The sequence below is a fragment of the Panthera tigris genome, chromosome A1 (assembly GCF_018350195.1).
Source record: "Panthera tigris isolate Pti1 chromosome A1, P.tigris_Pti1_mat1.1, whole genome shotgun sequence".
Classification (NCBI taxonomy): domain Eukaryota; kingdom Metazoa; phylum Chordata; class Mammalia; order Carnivora; family Felidae; genus Panthera; species Panthera tigris.
The window spans coordinates 110,784,944-110,804,374 of NC_056660.1; the positions used below are offsets into that span (position 1 = coordinate 110,784,944).

The 19,431-nt window shown below is 49.4% G+C and overlaps 1 protein-coding gene across 14 annotated transcripts in view; it reads left to right on the top strand.

Moving 5' to 3' along the window:
- Positions 1 to 3,549, top strand: part of JADE2 (jade family PHD finger 2) — a 131,833-nt gene extending 128,284 nt beyond the window's left edge. For all 14 annotated transcript variants that reach the window (XM_042984018.1, XM_042983957.1, XM_042983971.1 and 11 more), the window contains one exon: positions 1,254 to 3,549. In XM_042984018.1, coding sequence (XP_042839952.1) covers positions 1,254 to 2,062 — 809 coding nt within the window. In that variant the 3' untranslated portion in view covers positions 2,063 to 3,549. The remainder of the gene's footprint in view (positions 1 to 1,253) is intronic.
- The last annotated feature ends 15,882 nt before the right edge of the window (positions 3,550 to 19,431 follow it).

Sequence of the window (19,431 nt, forward strand, 5' to 3'; positions counted from 1 at the left end):
GGCTTACACCATCACTCCACTTGCAGCCCCGAACCTAAGGCCAGCAAGGTCCACCAGCACTTCTGTTGCACAGAGTAGGAAGCCCAAGAGGGCTAGCCAGGCCCTTCCATGCCCAGGTGCTCATACCTTTTAACCATAAAGGAAAGTAGATAGGGTCTCTGTCCCATCTGGCATCCCAAGAAATTCCCCTTTTGTACATCTGGACGCTGGGCCAGGGTCTCAGGAGCTGCCCTCACATTCTCTTAGCCAGACTCCTAGAGGCCCCAGGGGACATGTGGGCCCTCTGTGCCCTTACAGAGTGTAGCCCTATGCTGGGAAATGAGGGTCAGCCAGAATTCTCCATCCTGGTCCCGCTCTGCTGGAATTTCTCAAATGAGCCCTCCCTTCAGCACTAGGGAACCTTCCTGGAGCCACCCAGAGAGACCCAAAGGAGTGGCCACAGGTATTGGCCCAGTACATGGTCAGTCACAGACTCCTTAGTGCTCCTACATTAAGCAGAACAGCCCTTGAGCCCTCTACCCCCCACCCCCAGCTATGGGCTTTCTCTCCCAGGGTATCACATGCTTCCCCTAGAACACTTCCTCAGGGATGACAGTGGAATTATCCAGGCCTGTCTCCAGCAGGGAAGCCTCATGTCATCTTGTATGTCCCTCATTCTCAGGAATGGGACCACTTGACCACTTGGGTATCACAAGGAAGGCCCAGTTTCACCTGTTGGCCCTGACATCCAAGAGGGACCTTCTACACAGATGCACTTGGCTACCCTATCCAACTTCTCTGCTTCAGAAATAATTCTCACAAAAAAACAGCGCCCCCTGGTGGCCTGAGGCGTTTTCCTTCATTCCTTCATCCTCTGCGTCCCCGGGATGGGAGAGGTGCAGAGCCGGCTTCATGGGTGTGTGTACCTGTGCAGTCTCAAAGGGCTCTTGCTTGGTTTAATGCTCTACTGTTGTCACCTTGAAATACCTTAATAATTTTTGAACAGGGAGCTCGCATTTTCACTTTACATTCTGGGTTCCAAATCATGAAGCCAGTTCTGGGGAGAGGGGTATATGGTGTGGACCCATATGGTCCCTCTTTGGTGGTGTTGACAGGAGGGATCAGCAAACAAGATGGCTTAATTGGGTCTGGCAAGAGGAAGAGAGGGAGGGAGGTGCACAGTGGCCTGCTGGGGAGGGTCCAGGAGGGCGTCCTGAAAGGGTGGGATACACACCTACGAGCGTCTCACTTGCTTCCTCTCTCCCCTTGGCCAGGCCTGTCCACCTCATTCCCCATCGATGGCACCTTCTTCAACAGCTGGCTGGCGCAGTCAGTGCAGATCACAGCAGAGAACATGGCCATGAGCGAGTGGTCACTAAACAATGGGCACCGCGAAGACCCCGCCCCGGGGCTACTGTCAGAGGAGCTGCTGCAAGACGAGGAGACACTGCTGAGCTTCATGCGGGACCCCTCACTGCGACCTGGGGACCCTGCCAGGAAGGCCCGTGGCCGCACCCGCCTGCCTGCCAAGAAGAAGCTGCCGCAGGACGGGCCTGGCTCACGGACGACTCCGGACAAATCCCCCAAGAAGCCCTGGGGCCAGGATGCAGCCAGCGGCAAGGGTGGGCAGGGCCTAGTGGCCCGGAAACCAACGCGGCGAACACCTTCCCACCTGCCGTCTAGTCCCACAGCTGGGGACTGTCCCATCCCAGCAGCCCCCGACAGCCCCCCTCCTCTGGCCCCCGAGACCCTGGACGAGGCAGCCCCAATGGCTGCCGACTCAAATGTCCAAGTGCCTGGCCCTACAGTGAGCCCCAAGCCCTTGGGCCGGCTCCGGCTGCCCCGAGAAAACAAGGGAACCCGGAGATCGCCAGGTACCAGGCCTGATGCTGGGACAGGACCGCCCTCTGCTGTGGCCGAGAGGCCCAAGGTCAGCCTACACTTTGACACTGAGACTGACGGCTACTTCTCTGATGGAGAGATGAGCGACTCAGATGTGGAAGCTGAGGACAGTGGGGTGCAGCGGGCTCCCCGGGAAGCAGGGGCTGAGGAGGTGGTCCGCATGGGGGTACTGGCCTCCTAAGTCACCCCCACCCTGTCCCAGGCCCTGCCCTGGTCCTCCCACGAGGCCTCAGCCCAGTCACAACTGCCATTTCCAATCTCTGCTGAGTGTCTCAGATCCTTGAGACTGCCACTCTGTTGTGGTTTTATTTTTAATATAGAGAGAGTTTTGAATTCCACACTGTTGTCTTTCCTCTGTGCTGGCCTAGGACATTAGAATTCCTTCCACGGCTCTGGCCGCAGGGGCTCTAGCAGGTCCTATGCCCCACCCCCGCCGCAGCAGCACCCCGCCCCAGCCCACGCGGCATTGCTGGGCTCCTGGCTAGATGTAGGCGAGGCGAAGAAGAGCTCAGGACTCCAGCCCGCTGCCACTGGGTGACACAGACCGTCGTTTGGGCATTATTTCATGGCAGATGGGCCAGCCCAGGGCCTGCCCCGCCTTGCCCCCAAATTCTACTGGGGTCCATTTGGGGGGTCCTGCTGCACTCCACTGATCCCCAAGGAAGTATACTAAGTGATCCCCAGCCAGAGTCTACTCACTGTCACAAGCACAACGAGCTTATACAAGAAAGCACTGAGGGGGTGCAGAGGGCCCGCTGGTTCCAGAGGAACCACCGCTGTTCCTGATCAACCCACATCATCTGAGGCCTGCCCGCCCACCCCGCGACCCTCCACTCCCTTGCTGCTCCACCCCTGCCAGTGCCCAGCCCGGCGGCTCTGAGAAGGGGTTCCTAGAATCCTTCCTGAGCTGTGCCATTTACTCAGGGGACTCCCAAACAGCCAGCCAGCCGCCAGTGCCGGTGGAGGGCTGCAAGGGAGGGCCAGTGCCCAGACAGGGGCGTGGGGCTCAGACTCCCCCACTTAGAGAATTGCTCTGGGGCTCCAACTTCCTTCCTTCCTTTGGGGCCAGTCTCGGCTGACGTCTGGCCACTCCCAGACAGCTGACCTGACCAGACCAGACCGTTTGCCTTTTCAAATTTTCCAATCCTGCTATGAGATGAGCTTCTTCCTCAGTTTCCTTTTGGAAACTCCTCCTTCCAACAAGCAAGTGGGATCCCGGGGCCCGGGGCAGGCCGTGTTGGCCTGCTGTGGCTGTTTCAAGTCTTGCTGGATGTTCCTGGTTCCTCTGTCCCTGTGAGCCGTTACCCCCTTCCCTGGTTCTGCCCTCCCTACCCACCACCACCCACCCACCTTTTCTGTCCCATCCCCTAGGTCCCAGGTAGTTGCTCTGATGAGTGTCAGTGGAGTGGCCCCAGGGTGATAGCTCAGGGAACAAACAATAAAAGGAATTCAGTGAAAACATGTTTTTTTTGTTTTATGAATTACTCCTGGGTCACTTCCACCACTGGTGAAGCCAGAACTTCTCCGACAAGAAATCTTGCATAAGTCCAGTGAATCAGTCGAATCATTCTGTGGATGCCAAAGAATATTTTGACCATAATACAGCACAGCCTGGACCTGACAACTTGTCGCTTGGACTTTTTTTTTTTTTTTTTGACGAGTTCTTTAGCAACAAAGTGTAGAGAGACATGTTCATTGTACACACCCAAGGAGAGGAGCCCAGGCTCTTGGAAGAAGATGTTGTTCTGCTGCTGAACCGTTGGAATTGGGACGCGGGAACCAGGTGTTGGGATTCCGGTCCTGGGCTGGGCCCACTGTGAGCTTTCCTAAACTCTGAGACTCACAGAGGGGAAGAACAGGGACAGCAAAACCAGCATGGCAAAGGTCTTCACCATGTGGTTCTCCCCACACAAACACTCAACGTGCAAATCGGCGGGATGGGCAGCAGCTTGACCACCCACCCCTGACTCCAGAACTTCCAAGGTACGACAGTGGCATTGTCATCGACGCACGGTTTCATGTGAATTTTAGCAAAACGGGAAACAAAGCTAGGACTCAGTTCAGAAGATCAGGCAAATGTGTCCAGTTGGAGTGGACTCGGGGCGGGCTTCAAGGATTCTGGGCATTGGAATGGCACAAGCTACCATGTGGAATTTAGTCTGCCTGCCGTCTTGGTAGTAACGGCCAGTGCAGTGTCCGCACCAGCGGCCCATCCCCGTTCTCTGTTTACTGCCTTTGAACAGTCCTCCTAACTTCCCCGTGCTTTGGGTCACAATCTTGTCTGTGCCAGATTGCCCAGTCTGACCTCACAGGGAACCAAGTGAGGAGCTTAAAGAACAACCAAACTCTGCCAGGGGGAGAGGTGGGGTCCCAGGAATGGCTCCTGCCCAGTAGACTCCACGCTTGTCCCCCTCCCACCGCTTCATGCATACGGAGGCGAAGTCTGGGCTCCCTGGGGGCAGAGGCTAGGGCAGGAGAGAACGCGGAAGGGAATATACTGCAGCGTGTCTGGCTGGGGTCAGGAAGGGCAGCCAGCACCCTTCAGGGGTACTCCACCCAAGTTGGCCTCTGGATTCCCTTCTGTGTTGGCTCTTGCCTTGGACTGGATTATCCCTGGGGCTGTGTCCTGCGCAGGGCTCAGGGATCTGTTAGGCTAGCTGGTGGGGGAGGTGGCAGAACCTTAACTCCCAGACCTGGCCCTAGAGCTGTTCTTGCCCCGCAGCTGTCCACCTCTGGGAAGTCCAGCAAGACCACACAGAGGACAAGGATACTAGTTCCCACCATTAGCCACAGCCCTTTTCACTCTTTTTCCCATCTCCTGTCCACAGTGTAGACAGCTTTGCCAACCCTGGGGTTGAGGCGGGAAGCAGGGAACGAGACAGAAGTCCTTTTGCAGGCCAGAGGCTGAGGCAGATCTTTTGCTTGAACACCTCTGCCCACCATACTCACTGGCCCTCTCCCAGGAGGGAGAAGCTCCTATTACTCCTCCTGGCTGCCATCCACCCTTCTCCTGGTCCTGGCTGCACAGTCCTCCTCCTCATCACAGCCAGGAAGGATGAGGTGCAAGGAAAGTATTTTTATGGATCACAAATGTATTTTAAAGTCAATAAGGAGAAGAAAGGTAGAAGGGTTTATTTTATTGAATGAGCTCTGACTTTGTGACAGTGTATGAGCATTTGCTATGTCAGGGTCTCGGTTTCCTTAGAGAAGCCACCCGGGTTTCCGGACGTGGGTGCCAGTCTGTAGGTATGTATGTGCCAGGGCACGTCTCGTGTGTCCACGTACGTGCTTGTCTGCGTGTTGCGTTTGGGCATACCGTGGGACCTGCTGGGGCAATTTCTAGAGCATCGACTGCCTGATGATACTAACAGACATTGGCAGCAGCTGAACTTGGCATTTCCTTGCTCACTGCCAGATGTGGCCAACCTCTGGCCATGCCTGAAGCTCTTCAGAATGGTCTGGATGCCTGTACCAAGGCCCTTGGGGAGGCCACTTCCCATGCCCCTGGCCCAGCTGGCCACATTGGCCAAAGAGCCAGGGCTGGAGTCTGGGACTTTTGGTTGTTCTTTAAGGCACTTCCTGCCACCTTGTCCCTCAGATGCACAACACTCTGTGCTCCACAAACGGCTCGGGGTGGGGGGATGATATGAATGTCACAGGAGGAGACACCTTCTGTCCTTGTTTCAAAGAAAGTGATGTGCCATTTGTTAATATACAAGAGAAATATTGAAAATATATTGAAAAGAGCAATTTTAAATTATTTTTGGCTTATGTTGCAATATTTATTTTCTTGTATTAGAAAAGATTCCTTTGTAGAGAAAAAATGTATTTTTCATTAACGCAAAGACCTATTTCTCCTTTTTGTACATTGTCCATGTTCGCTACCCTTAACGAGCAATAGAATGTATGGCCGCTTTGCCGTGGCCAGTGCCCGCCATGCCCTGCATGATTCTGTGTTGCCGCTGCTGCGTAGCTCCTAGTCCCATCCTGTCCCACTCACTCATGAGGGTTTCCAGACCCTGGCCCCGACCAGGGCCTGTGTCTCAAGGAGCCCTTTGCACTCCTCGTGTGTTGGCAAACGCAGTTAATAAAGCAATGTTTTCTGTGCTGGCTGGTGTGCGGCTCTGTTACATTCAGTGGAGGAGGGGGTCCACAGCCACCAGCCGGCTAAGTGAGTCAGCGAGTGCTCTCAGCGCGTCCCTCGGAACCTACTGCTACCTCGTAAAGAGTGCTAATAGGGATGGGCATATTGCTCAACACCCATACTGTATTTCAGGGCAGTATTTCATTTGTTTCTCGATGTTGGCATCCCCCGGAATTCAGAGCCGGTGAGGGAGGTACCCAAAGCCACACCTCTGATAAGAGAGGAAATTCAGTATCACTGGCTAGACTGCTGTACTCTTCCCACCTCCCGTGAGCCACCTTCCTGGGACAGTTGGTAGGTTCGCCAGGAACCTTGGGCATCTGTCCCTACATCAGGGGAGATGATGGCCCAGGTGTGTGTTTTCCATTCATTATTTCCTGAGCACCTGCTCCATGCCAGGCTCTGGAAAGTGTTAGGAATGTAGCTACCATCCCTGCCTCCCAGGGCAGCTCACAGACCCAACAGGGATGCAGATGATGAGGGAACTGGGAGATATGGAGGCCTGGGCTGACTGGGGGATGGGAGCCTTCAGGAAGAGTTTCCCTAAGGAAGAGACACCATGCATTCATTTGGCCATTCAACAATGAATCTATCGGCCATATACCTCGTTCTGCCAGTATGGTGGGTTGTATACCACTAGGGTCCTGCCATCTAGAGCTTCCAGGCAGTGGAGACCTGAAGAATAAACAGTTGCTTGGTCAAGGGCAGCTGGATTAAAGGAAGGGACAACAGAGTTCCTGAAAGGGCTCAGCATGTGCAAAGATGCATCAAACTGCAAACTAGGAAGGGGTCTTGAACCTCCCCTGAGAGCCCCAGGGGAGGCAGTTTGGAAAGGGGGTTGAATTGGGACTCAAGCTTCTGGGACCACTGACTTGGTTGTTTGCTGTTTTGTCACTGGTGCAATGGGCAGTAGGTCCCCAAGGGTGCCTCCAGATCCAAGGTTCTGTGACTCCACACAGCAGAACACATGGGAGCCAACCCAACTGGCTGGCCTTTGGAGCTGTCTGCTCTCTGGGCCAGCTGCCCTGGGCTCAGCACCCCAGCTTCCCCCTCCTCCCTCCGCCAGCATGACGCCAGGCTCACTGGGCCACCATGGTCCAGATGAGTGCTGCAGGGGGCCTGCCGCAAGACCCACACCTGAAAGCTGACCTAGCTGATAAATGTGGAGCAGGAGAGGTCAAGACACCTGTGCATCTAAAGCAGCAGTGTTCAATAGAAATCAAGTGCAAGCACACATGTAATTCTAGTAGCCACACTTTTTAAAAGTAAAAATAAACAGGTAAAACGCATTTTAATTAATAATTGTATTTAACCTATTAGATCCATGTACACTTAAACATGTAATTAATATAAAACCATTATAATGAGATATTTTACATTTTTTCTTGTGCTAAGTATTTGCAATTCAGTATGTATTTCATACTTGTAGTGCATCTCAATTTGGGGTTTTGGGGGCGTTTAAGATTTTTTAAAAATGTTTTCAATGTTTATTTTTGAGATGAAGAGAGACAGAGTGTGAGCAGGGAAGGGGCAAGAGAGAGAGGGAGGCAGAATCTGAAGCAGGCTCCAGGCTCTGAGCTGTCAGCACAGAGCCTGACACAGGACTTGAACTCACAAACCATGAAATCATGACCTGAGCCGAAGCCAGACAGTTAACCAACTGAGCCACCGAGGTCCCCCTAGCAAATCTCAAGTTGGACTAGCTACATTTCAAGTTCAATAGCTATGTAGCTAGTAGCTACTCCACTGGCACTGTAGCCCTACAGACCATCGGCTTTCTCCTGGGTTGCTTCTATGGGGGAAAGCAGAGGAGTAGACCTGGCCTTAATTCCCAGCCAGGTCCCTCTGGGCTCCCTATCTTCACCCATTCAAGTCCATACAACTGCTTCATAGCAGGGGTCCCACAGCTGGTTGGTGACCCTAGGCCTTTGCCTCTGTTGCCTCTGCTGTCCCTGCCTACAAGGACAGGACAGGATGAGTGTGGACCAACCTGTCCACACCCTCGTGAAGGGCCAGTACTCTCCCAGTATCTCCCAGGAAGGGTATGGCATTTATCTACCCTTCCATCTTGCCTGAATTGATTCTGTACTCACTGAGCACCTGCTACTGGGCCCTGAGGACATTAGGATGACCATATGTCCCTATGGAGAGACCAGGCCAGTGTGGGAGACAGACTTTAATCATGTAACCCCAGAGCAGTGTGCAATTACTCATTGAGACCATATTGTGAGTGTAAAGCTGGGGGGGAGGTGGTCTCTGAATTTCCCTTGTTCTCACCAAATTTCTATCTGCAAGATGGGGTATGGGGTGCCATCTGCTGCTTGCCTGGCCCCAGCCCAGATGCCTCCACCTCCAAGTCCCAAGGCACACAGGGCCAGGACCAATCCTGCAGTCTCTAGTCTCAGAACCCTAGACCCCTTTGTCCCCAGGACACCAGTGACCCCCTCTCCATGGCCCTTTGGCCCTTCGTGAGCCAGCACAGAGAAAGATCTTTGCCTTCAGGAACAGGGAGGCTGTTAAAGGGACAAGAGGCCTCCTGAGAAGATAAGGCAGTGATTTAGGCCTGTGGGGCGTCCACCCTGGGTAGGGTAAGTGAACCAAGGATTTCCAGGCCCTGCTGTCCCCTAACTGCTAAAGCAAGGAAGGGAATCACTAGTGGGTTGCAGAGGGAGTGCTCCGTGTTCCCAGAGACGGCCTAAGTGCCTCTCCTTGCACCTCTGGCTGTGCCCAGAGGTGCCAGAGGCAGCCAAGGCCCTTTTCTAGGAGAGGGTTTCAGGACTCGGAGTCACTGTGGACCCATGCCAGAAATGCAGGTTGCTCAAAGTGGTCTCATGCTAGGCTCCCCTTCATATGAGACCTCCACACTCCAGCCTCACCTGACCAGGCTCTTGAGGGCATCCATAAGGGCCAACTCCTCCACACTCTGAGCTGCAGCTGTCCCTGTTAGTGTCTGCCTCAGCCACCCACTCTTCATTACTCTGAGGAGAAGCACAGGCAGGACACGAGGCATAGTGATCACTATTTGGGGGTTCCTTGATAAAAGAGAAGATCATGAAATAGGGATTTTAGGGCAGCCTTCTGGGGTTCAGGCAGACTTACTGCCAAGAGTCAAAAAGGGAGAAAAGGTGGGCTCAGTCAAGCAGGCAACTTGGGCCAAGCTGAGTATATCAGGGTGGGGCTCAACACCCAGTGCTCCAAGCCAGGTCTGGATTTCAGAAGCATCCCTGCCATCCATTCTAAAGGCAACTGGGTTGGGATGCTAAAGCCCTCGTCCTGGTTTGTGAGGGAGACCTTCAGTGGGTTAGAATATAGAGTTGCCAGATTTAACAAATAACAGTTTTGGACACACAGTGAAATTAGAATTTCAGACAAATACTGAATAATTCTTTAGTACAAATATGTTCTTTATAAAAAAAATGTTTAATGTTTATTTATTTTTGAGACACAGAGAGAGAGAGAGAGAGAGAGAGAGAGAACATGAGCATGGGAGGGGCAGAGAGAGAGGGAAATACAGAATCCGAAGCAGGCTCCAGGCTCTGAGCTGTCAGTGCAGAGCCTGACGCGGGGCTCGAACTCATGAGCTGTGAGATCATGACCTGAGTCGAAGTCGGATGTTTAACCACATGAGCCACTCAGGCACCCCAAGTACAAGTATGTTCTAAATATTGCATCCTGTATTTTACCTGGCAATCCTAGTGTGAGCCTCTTGTCCTCCAATTATACTGGGTCCCAGGTAGAGGAGCAGTGTGGTGAGTGATTTGCCATTGTGTATATACACTGAAGCAGATCCAAGACTGTCCCCACAGCCCTGAAATTCTCACCCTTCAAGTTCGAAAGCAATGGAAAGGGGGATGCAGCCACGGGCAAGGACATCCAGAACCCATGCTGCACCTGTCTAACTGTGCTACAGCCCCCTTTACATCTCACATGCCAACCCAAGGCTGAACAGAACCTCAAGGTGTCCTGGAAGGGATCCTGCTCGCTAGGATTTGAGGCCCACAGACCATTTATTTGCTGACTCAGGTCAGCATCTAAAACGTTTATATTGTTTGCTATACTATTTGCTATAGCCAAGAGCTACAGCAACCCATGTGCCTGTCAAAAGATAATGGATAAAGAAACTGTGTTAGATTTATGCACTGAAACATATCCGGTCTTGAAAAGGAAGCAAATTCTGACATACGAATTTGAAACACATTTTGCCAAGTGAAATAAGTGATTGCAAAAAGACACATACTACATGATAGAACTTCTGTGAGGTACCTAAAGAAGCCGAGGGGTGGGCGCCAGGGCTGGGGGCAGAAGAGGTGGGGGTTGTTCAGTGGGTATGTTAGCTAGGACCCAAAGGGGAGTTATTTGGATCAAAGGGCTGCAAGCTGTCAGTAGGAAGGAAGGGGGGGAGGAACAAAAGCAGGGAAAGATTGTGTCTGTTTTAGAGAACAAGCAGTTCCCACCAAGGAGATGGGAGGACCAGGTGTTCCACAGGATACTCCATTGTAGGAGCAAGTTTGAGCTGAACTGGAGTGAGGATTTGCAGAGAAGCCCAGTAAGTTGCCCTAAACTTACCATTTACTCATTCTAATATGAAGATTTCCTATGGGTGGAGGGCTTTTCAGCCAGTTTTGAACATACTATGTCTGCACTAATGTTGGGAAATACTAAGCATGTGCAGTTGAACCGAAGTGTCTAAGTCACAAAATATGCGTAAGTTCCTTAATGTATCAAGCTCCCTGCCCTCGTTCTGCAGCATACTGAATAAAAGTCTCCTGTACTAACCCTAAGAGGAGACAGTGCTTTGACAACTATCTCCCTGTCTCCTTACTTGTGACAAGTTTTAAAAATTCTTTGACATTTCCTTGGGTTGTGTTCAAATTAATGCTCCCCCAGCAGCAAACCCCGAGTTGAGTTACATGTGTGGAGGCAGGATAGGGGGTTCTGGGGGTCTGGTGCATGGCAGTGTGCATATGGTTGACAGTAGTGTACTTTACACTTAGAAATTGCTAAAAGAGCAAATTTTATGCTATGTGTTTTTTTGCCCCAGTTAAAAAAAAAATAGAGAATACTATGGGGGGGGGGGATCCCAGCTGCATTCAAATGAAGAAATGGAATCTGGGGGGTTGGCATAGTGGAGAATTAAGAACCTGTATTTTGGTCCTTTCTGGGCCTCAATTTCTTCATTTTTTTAATGAGGATGAGAGTTCCGGCTGGGCCCTCCATGCAAGGTGTCTGAAAAGTGAAAGTGGGCATAGGCATCAGGTGGACAAAATGAGAAGTCACTGAAGGTGTAAGGAGAAGAGAAGAGGAGGTCTGACCGATGTAGCGTTGGCAGACTGACCAGAAGTGAGGATGCCAGAGGGATCTGTTTACTAACTCTCACTTCCGGGAATCTGAGCCGGCAAAGCCTGGTTGTTTACAAGTTCTCCTGGGCCTCCCTACCCCCCAGCCAGGACAACTGTGGTCTGGGGTCAGGGAAGGGACTGACCAAGTGCCACTCTTTGGGTGGGGGCTGAAATAGGGGGTGGTTATAAAACATCTGGTGGTCATCAGAAAAGCAGCCCATGTGACACCTGTGACAGTCAGCTGCCTGGGCCTGAGTTCTTTGGCAGCCATCCTGTACACCTGAAACCTTGTAACCCAATAACTAGTGAATAGGACATCCCTCCTGTCCCCCACCTCCACCCCTTTGTGCAAATAAGGAATGGTCTATTGCTAGGGACTGGAATGTTGTGAGCAACTTATTAAACTTGTAAGAGCAGCTGGGGTTTACAAGAGAAGCCAAGGGAGAAAAGTGACTCAGCAAAATAAACCTTTACCCGTGGGTGTTCCGAACTCCCATTTTGGGGATATGGGTGGTGACTGCCTGGTTCCAGTGGCAGGTGCTTCAATCCATAGCCTTGCTTCCCATGCCAGCCATAACATTCATGCCCTTAGCATACAGAAGGAAACCTAGGAGGCTTGGGAAAGAGCTCAGGCAGGCCTAATCACTGTCTCATCCAATGTTAAGTCTCAACAATGAGTTAACATCAATGGAAGAGCAATGCGTCCTGTAGAAGCATCAGGAATCAGAAGGATGTTCAAATCTCAGGGACTGCCCCCACCCCCATAGGAGCACTTTCTTCTAGTCAAGAAAGGGTGTGGGACTGGCACCAACTTGCATCATTAATCCTGGCTCCTGCTTGGCCCTCTTCTGAAAGTCTGCATCTGGGTGACAGGACCTCAGAGTTTGGGAGTGGTGCGATGTGAAACCTCATGTTACAAACCACTTGTGTAGAAAACCTCTGAATTTTAATGACAGAGAGACTGTCATTTTAAAAAGCAACCCAGTGCTGGGGTACCTGGGTGGCTCAGTCAGCTAAACATCTGACTTCGGGTCAGGTCATGATCTTACTGTTTGTGAGTTTGAGCCCCATATTGGGCGAGATCAAGCCCCACTCTGGGATTCTCCCTCACTCTGCCCCTCCCTCACTCACACTCTCTCATAAATAAAATGAAATGAAATGAAATAAAATAATAAAATAAAAGCAACCAAGTGCTAAATCATCAGTGCTAAGAAAGTCTTCCTTAAATTCAACTATAATTCTCTCCTTGAAACTTGATGTTCCAATTCACAGGTCCCCCTGAGCACTGGAGCCACAGAGATCAGGTATAGTCCAGTGTTCACTAGATAGCCCTTTGGGCTATTTGATTAAGTTATCATGCCCATCTGACACTTCTTTGAGTTCAGTACTTTCCCAGGGGATTAGAATGGGGGGTATGCTCCTCCTTACCCCTACAATGACAGTTGTATTGCTTGATAGATGGAGCCACCAGATCCCCACACTTTTCAAGCAAAACCAGTCCCAGGTCAGAGGTTTGCAGAGAGAAGGGTCAGATGGGACAAATCCTGTCTCAGCTCCACCCCCACCCCCACCCCCACCCCCACCCACTGCCAGCAGTATCCTCAGCAATTGATACCAGGGCTCAGTCAGGTGTTTTATAGGCTGGCAATCTCTGCTGTCTTAACAGCTTCAAGCTTGTTTTTCAGTTTTACCTCAAATCAGCATCTTCCCTGTTGTCAGTGCCACACACTCCCATACACGTGTTCAACAATCAGTGTGGCATTTGAAGAAGGACACATCTATCCAGCTGGTCCCAACTTCAAATAGCATGTCCTGATCCTGATTTGATGGCCCCAAGAGCAGGCTATCCTGGTGGATCACTAGCTCCTACTGTGGGTTAGAAAACATGGTCATACATCATACAATATTGGGTTTTGGAACTGGTGTTAGAAATAACATACTTATCATTACAGGTGAGAAACAGGTCGGAAGATGGGAAACAGGCAGCCCTATTTTCCTGCTTCCTCCTCAGGTCAGGCTTCATGCTCTCCAGTCTTTCCCTCCACTCTTGCCTTCTCCTAATACATTCTACACACAGTCCCCTTCAGGGGTCACCAGTCCCCAAAATTACAATGTGGCCTTTACTGCCATGCCCTTGTATTTGTTGGGTACCTACTTGGCACATCCTCTCTCACTCCTCTGGCTAACCAGTTTGTACTCCTTCTGGTGGTGCCTGCTTTCTAGAAACCTTCTTTGTAATGTTTGAGGGCCTTTTCCTTTGGCTTCCCACCATGTCTTGGGTATGTATGTGAAGCCAGGTGCCAGCAGGCAGGTGTTCAGGAAATGCCTGCTGACTAAAGGAAAGGCAGACAGGAAGTGGGGCTAAGCACCCAATCTAACACCAGCACAATACTTGGCAAGTGCCTGGTGATAAGTAATGGTTTCCCATATGTAAAGCTTTGTGTGTGAGAGGGACAAAAAAAAAAAAAAAAAGTGAGAGAACCCTAGTAGGGACCCTCCCTATTTTGCCCAGCCCAGCACTGGCACATGGAATGGTAGGCAAAGGCTGTCCAATCATCAGGTAATCGAAAGGGTCAGAGCATTGCTTCTCCAAGGAGGGTGGCAAAATGAGGCCCTAGAGAATCCAAGAGGGGCCCCACTGCCACCCAACTTCCAGAGGACTGATGATACTTTTTTTTTTTTTAGTTAGTGTATGTATGTATGTATGTATGTATGTATGTATGTATTGATTGAGTGACAGAGCATAGGTGGGATAGGGACACAGAGAAGGGGGAGAGAGAATCCCAAGTAGGCTCTGCACCGTCAGCACAGAGCCAGACACTGGGACACGAACTCACGAACTCCGAGATCAGGACCTAGGCTGAGATCAAGAGTCCGATGCTTTACAGACTGAGTCATCAAGGTGCCCCAAGACTGATGATTCTGAGCCTGGCCCCATATAGAAACTGAGGTGGAGGAAAACTCGGGCTGTTCTCTAAATAGCTTCGTGCTCCTGCCATCTGCTGCCAGGCAGTCAGGAAAGAAAGCATCATTGCAGTTTCCTGCAGGAGCTGTCAGAGCTGTGTCCTTGTGCAAAAATCCTACAAACAAGATCCTACCTACTTTGCTTCTCTGGCGCTAGAGCTCTCCAGCTCAGCCCCTTACCCAGTCGTGCTAGCAGATGTTCTCGAAAGTGAAGTCCCCGCATCCTACGCGCTCCCCGCCACCCCAATGTCCCTCTCTCCTAGGCTCTGAGGGCTGCCCGCCGCCCCGCCCCTGCCGCTCGAACGCCTCTCCCTCATAGGCCAGAGCTATCCGAGGTGCCCGGCCCCCGCCGCCTGAACGCGGCTCCCTCATAGGCCGGAGCTCTCCCCACAGTCCCGCTCCGCGCACTGGTCCCGCCCCTGCGTCCATTTAAAGAGTCTTCACCCACACCACCCGTCCCCTCCTTGCTTGTTTTGGGCGACGCTTCGTAGCTGCTCGTTTCCGCCCACGGCGCGGACTTCTTTAGGTAGAGGGACTTTTGGCCACCTCGCCGGGCCCAGGCGACAGAGAAAAGAGCCAACGTGCGTGTGCTCCCTGGTGAGACCTCCAGAGGGAAGGGCAGCAGGCCGAGACCCACACAGAACAGATTTGTACGTCCCCTCAGGTAGCCTGACGCCTTTTCTTAGGACATCCCCCAATTCCTTGTCCCTAAATCAAAGCCTTAACTGCCCTAGTGGTTCCTCGCCTATTTTGGTTCACGAACTTATTTGAGACCCTGATGCAAACTATCGTTTTCGCAGAAGAATATGCCCACACAATTCAGCACGAGGTTCAGCTCATTCTGGTAAGTCAGCAACCCCATGTTAGGACTTGAGGCGCCTGAGTGGCTCAGTCGGTTAAGCTCCAACTTCGGCTCAGGTCATAATTTCACAGTTAGTGAGTTCAAGCCCCGCACCTCAGGTCCTGATTTCCCAGTAAGTTCAAAGCCGGGTCGGTTCTCTCAGAGCTTAGAGCCTGCTTTAGATTCTGTGCTTCCCCTTTCTCTCTCTCTCTCTCTCTCTCTCTCTCTCTCTCTCTCTCTCTCTCTCTCTTAATCAAAAAATAAAAAGACCTAGCCTGCCCCGAACACTTTTGCCTTTTTGGGCATAAGCCAGGGGTATATTTTGTACGTAAATGTACATTATTAAATATATGGCTACCATTTGTTGAGTGTTTAGTACATTTTTGCAGTACATTTTCTTAATTTTTTGAAATGTATATTTACTTTTGAGAGACAGTGCCCAAGTAGAGGAGTGGCAGAGAGAGGGAGACACAGAATCTGAAGTAGGCTCCAGGCTCTGAGCTGTCAGCACAGAGCCTAAGGTGGCCTTCAAACTCACAAACCATGAGAACTCATGAGCCATGAGATACCTGAGCCAAAGGCAAATGCTTAACCCCTCAGGTGCTCCATTTTTGCAGTACATTTTCTTAATTTATCCTTCTAACAACCTCTGGAGGTGGGAATTGTAATCTCCACCTGGAATTAAAAAGGTTAAGTCATTTGTTAATGCTAAAAAGAGAATTAATGGTGTTAAAATTCAGATCCCAGGAATAAAATTTAGGCCTTTCTCTATTCCTCCCATATTGAGAGAGGACAAGTGTTTGACTTTCCTCTTTCTGTTGCAACACAACTGAAGCATATCAGATGGTAGCTACTATTGTGGGTATAGAGTTGTTGAATCAGTGTGTTGTACACCTGAAACTAACCTAACATTGTGCATCAACTATTCTCGATCAATCAATCCGAAGCATAGGACCCACTCCCAAAGCTAACCGTGGTTCATCATGCAGTTATTCACAAATAAGGCACTAGTCCTGTTACCCTGTGATGTCTAAACCCCTTCCTGTGCAAACTGTCTTAACAAAATGTGCTTCATCAGCTGAAGTTAAATGTTTTCTGTCTTCTTGTAAATTACACTAATTTACTTAGTCTAGAGAATCTTTATAACAAAACAGGGTGGCTAGAGGCAATGTCTTCCGAGTCCAGGAATTTATTTTTACAGAGGTGTCACAGACGTGTCTCAGAGGTGACAGAATTTTATTTGGGTCTTGAAGGTGAAGAATTGGGATAAGGCAAGTGTGTCACTCCAAGTGAAAGGAATGTAGGCCGGAGGGAGGCCAGGTGTGGGGCATAAAGTGGATTAAGAGGTACAAACTTCCAATTATATAATAATTAAATCACAGAGATGAAAAGTACAGCATGGAGAATATAGTAAATAATATCATAATAATGTATGGTGACAGATGGTGACTAAACTGTGGGGAGCATGAAGTAATGTATAGAATTGTCAAATCAGTATCTTGTACACCTGAAACTAATATCACATCCTGTGTCAACTGTACTTCCATTTTGTTCATTAAATGTTTATTTTTGAGAGTGCAAGTGGGGGAGGGGCAGGAAGAGGGGACAGAGGATCAGAAGCAGGCTGTTTGCTGCCAGCAGCGAGCCCGATGTGGGGCTTGAACCCACAAATTGAGATCATGACCTGAGCCGAAGTAGGAGGCTAAACCGACTAAGCCACCCAGGTGCCCCCAATTTTTTTTTTTTTTTTAAGTGAAGTGCCTAGAATAGACAAAAGTCACCTTGCTTTTCTCCAAACTGCAGTCAATCTGGGATGGCTTCCCGATCAAGATATAGGTCTAGACAGACTTCAACCCCAACCCAAAGGCTAGGAGAACCCTAAAAATGGTTCTGTCACTTAGTAATGTTTGTAATCTCTGGAGTTTCTGAAATTTTGCTAATCCCAGATGAAATGGGACTATAATTCCACTACTGAGTTCACCTTTAGTTCCTTTTTTGCTCTCTCCCTGTCCTCCTGTACTTCACCTCTAATGATTTCTTCCTCTTTTTTACTTTTACAGCCATGAAATGTTTTTGACTAGAGGAATGTTTCACCCATTAACCCAAGCCCTTGCAATACAGTCAAGAAGGAAAGCCCTTCACTTCCTTTTTTGCAACGTAAAGAGCTTGTTTTTAGTGGCATATTGCCATCATTGAAATCAGTGACTTTAATAAACATTTTAAGTTATTTGTTATGATGCCCCACATCGAAATCCACATTCTAAAGCAAGGGTTACTTTGTTTATCAAGTAACAGCCAGAAAATTATTGATCCCTGAGGTCTAATTTTTTCTTTCTTTCTTTTTAATTTACTTATTTTGAAAGAGAGGAAGAGAGAATCCCATGCATGCTCCATGCTCAGCCTGGCATGGGGCTCAAATCCATGAACCTTGAGATCATGACCTGAGCCGAAACCAAGAGCCTGTTGCCTAACCGACTGAGCCACCTAGGTGCCCCTTTATTTATTTTTTTAAAGTTTAAGTAATCTCTGTACACAACATGGGGCTTGAACTTACAACCTCGAGATCAAGAATCACATGCTCTTTGAACCAGCCAGGTGCCCCCTTCATGTCTAATTTTTTTTTAATTCTTTTTTTTAATGTTTATTTATTTTTGAGACAGAGACAGAGCATGAATTGGGGAGGGTCAGAGAGAGAGGGAGACACAGAATCTGAAGCAGGCTCCAGGCCCAACACGGGGCTGCAACTCACGGACCGTGGGATCATGACCTGAGCCGAAGTTGGACGCTTAACTGACTGAGCCACCCAGGCACCCCTAATTTTTTTTTTTTTAAGTTTATTTAGAGAGCGAGAGTGTGCACATGTGTGCATACATAGGGAAGGGGCAGAGAGAATCTCAAGCAGGCTCCACACGGGGATCCATCTCACAAACCATGAGATCATGACCTGAGCAGAAATCAAAAGTCAGGCACTGAAACCACTGAGCCACCTAGGCATCTCTGATGTCTAATGTTAAATTGAGGTAAGAGGCTTTGTAAATATAGGCCCTGACCATGGTTAATGAACTGAATTCCAGTTGAACCTGGTATAAGGGATGCCACAGAAACAGGGCCTTTTCTTGGGACCTTTGTTTTACAGCTTTAGGACTTATTTTTAGTTACCAGGTTTTTAAGCAATGTCTTACCTTTTTTTTTTTTTTTTTTTTTTTTTTTAAGTTTATTTGAGAGAGCTTGAGAATGCATGCATGCATGCGAGCTGGGGAGGGACAGAGAGGAAGGTGGAGAGAATCCCAAGCAGGCTTCCCACTGTCAGCACAGAGCCCAACGCAGGGCTAGTTCACACTATGGGATCGTGACCTGAACCAAAGAGTCAGAGGCTTAACCGACTGAGCCACCCAGGCACCCCGAGCATGGAACTCTTGATCTTGGGGTCATGGGTTTGAGCCTCACATTGGGGGCAGAGTTTACTTAAAAAAATAAACTAGGGCACCTTGATGTTGATAAAACCAACTGATTGCCCTATTTTTCACACTTCAGTGGGGTCAACATTGTAACAGTCCTACTCCAGTTTGCCCAGAAGTTGTTTTCAGGCAAATTAGGCCTTGGTACTTAAGCAGATTCTTGAGAATCTTTGTATAAAGGGAATGTTCTATTATCTTCATAATTTCAAGTCCAAGAAATTTCTAATGAGCAAAATGAAAATTACAGCTGGATGATAAAAATGGAACTTGACACTCGAGTTTTTCAAAGACCAGGCTGGCATTTTATTTTTCTATTCCCAACACTCAAATTCATAGGGGGTGAATGATAATAGAACATAATCAAAATAACATACAAACACAATTCAAGAACATTTAACTATCCACTGTAGCTGTTCTTTGTAAAATACATAAAGGTAAACAGAAACATCTTTATATAAATTATACTTAATCTGTATACACTATAAAACCATTGTTAAAATTCACACTGAGATGCTAGTGCAAGCAGTGGTGTACAAAAGTGCAAACAAGGTTAGTGATGAAAAACTTATCACTGACTTACCACTTCAACAAACTCTGCATTCAGTCAAATACTGAAGGCCTCACCATGGAAAACACTTTGATCACTTTTAAGGAACATGACTGCATTAACCCTGAGTGCTCTCGCCTCAGCATGGCAACTGACTGCAAGTTCAGCTTAGGAGCAGCACCAGGGAATAGAGAAACCCATGTGAAGTTGGCCGTTCTGATGTGAATCTTCACACTTGATAACGATCACAATTCAAA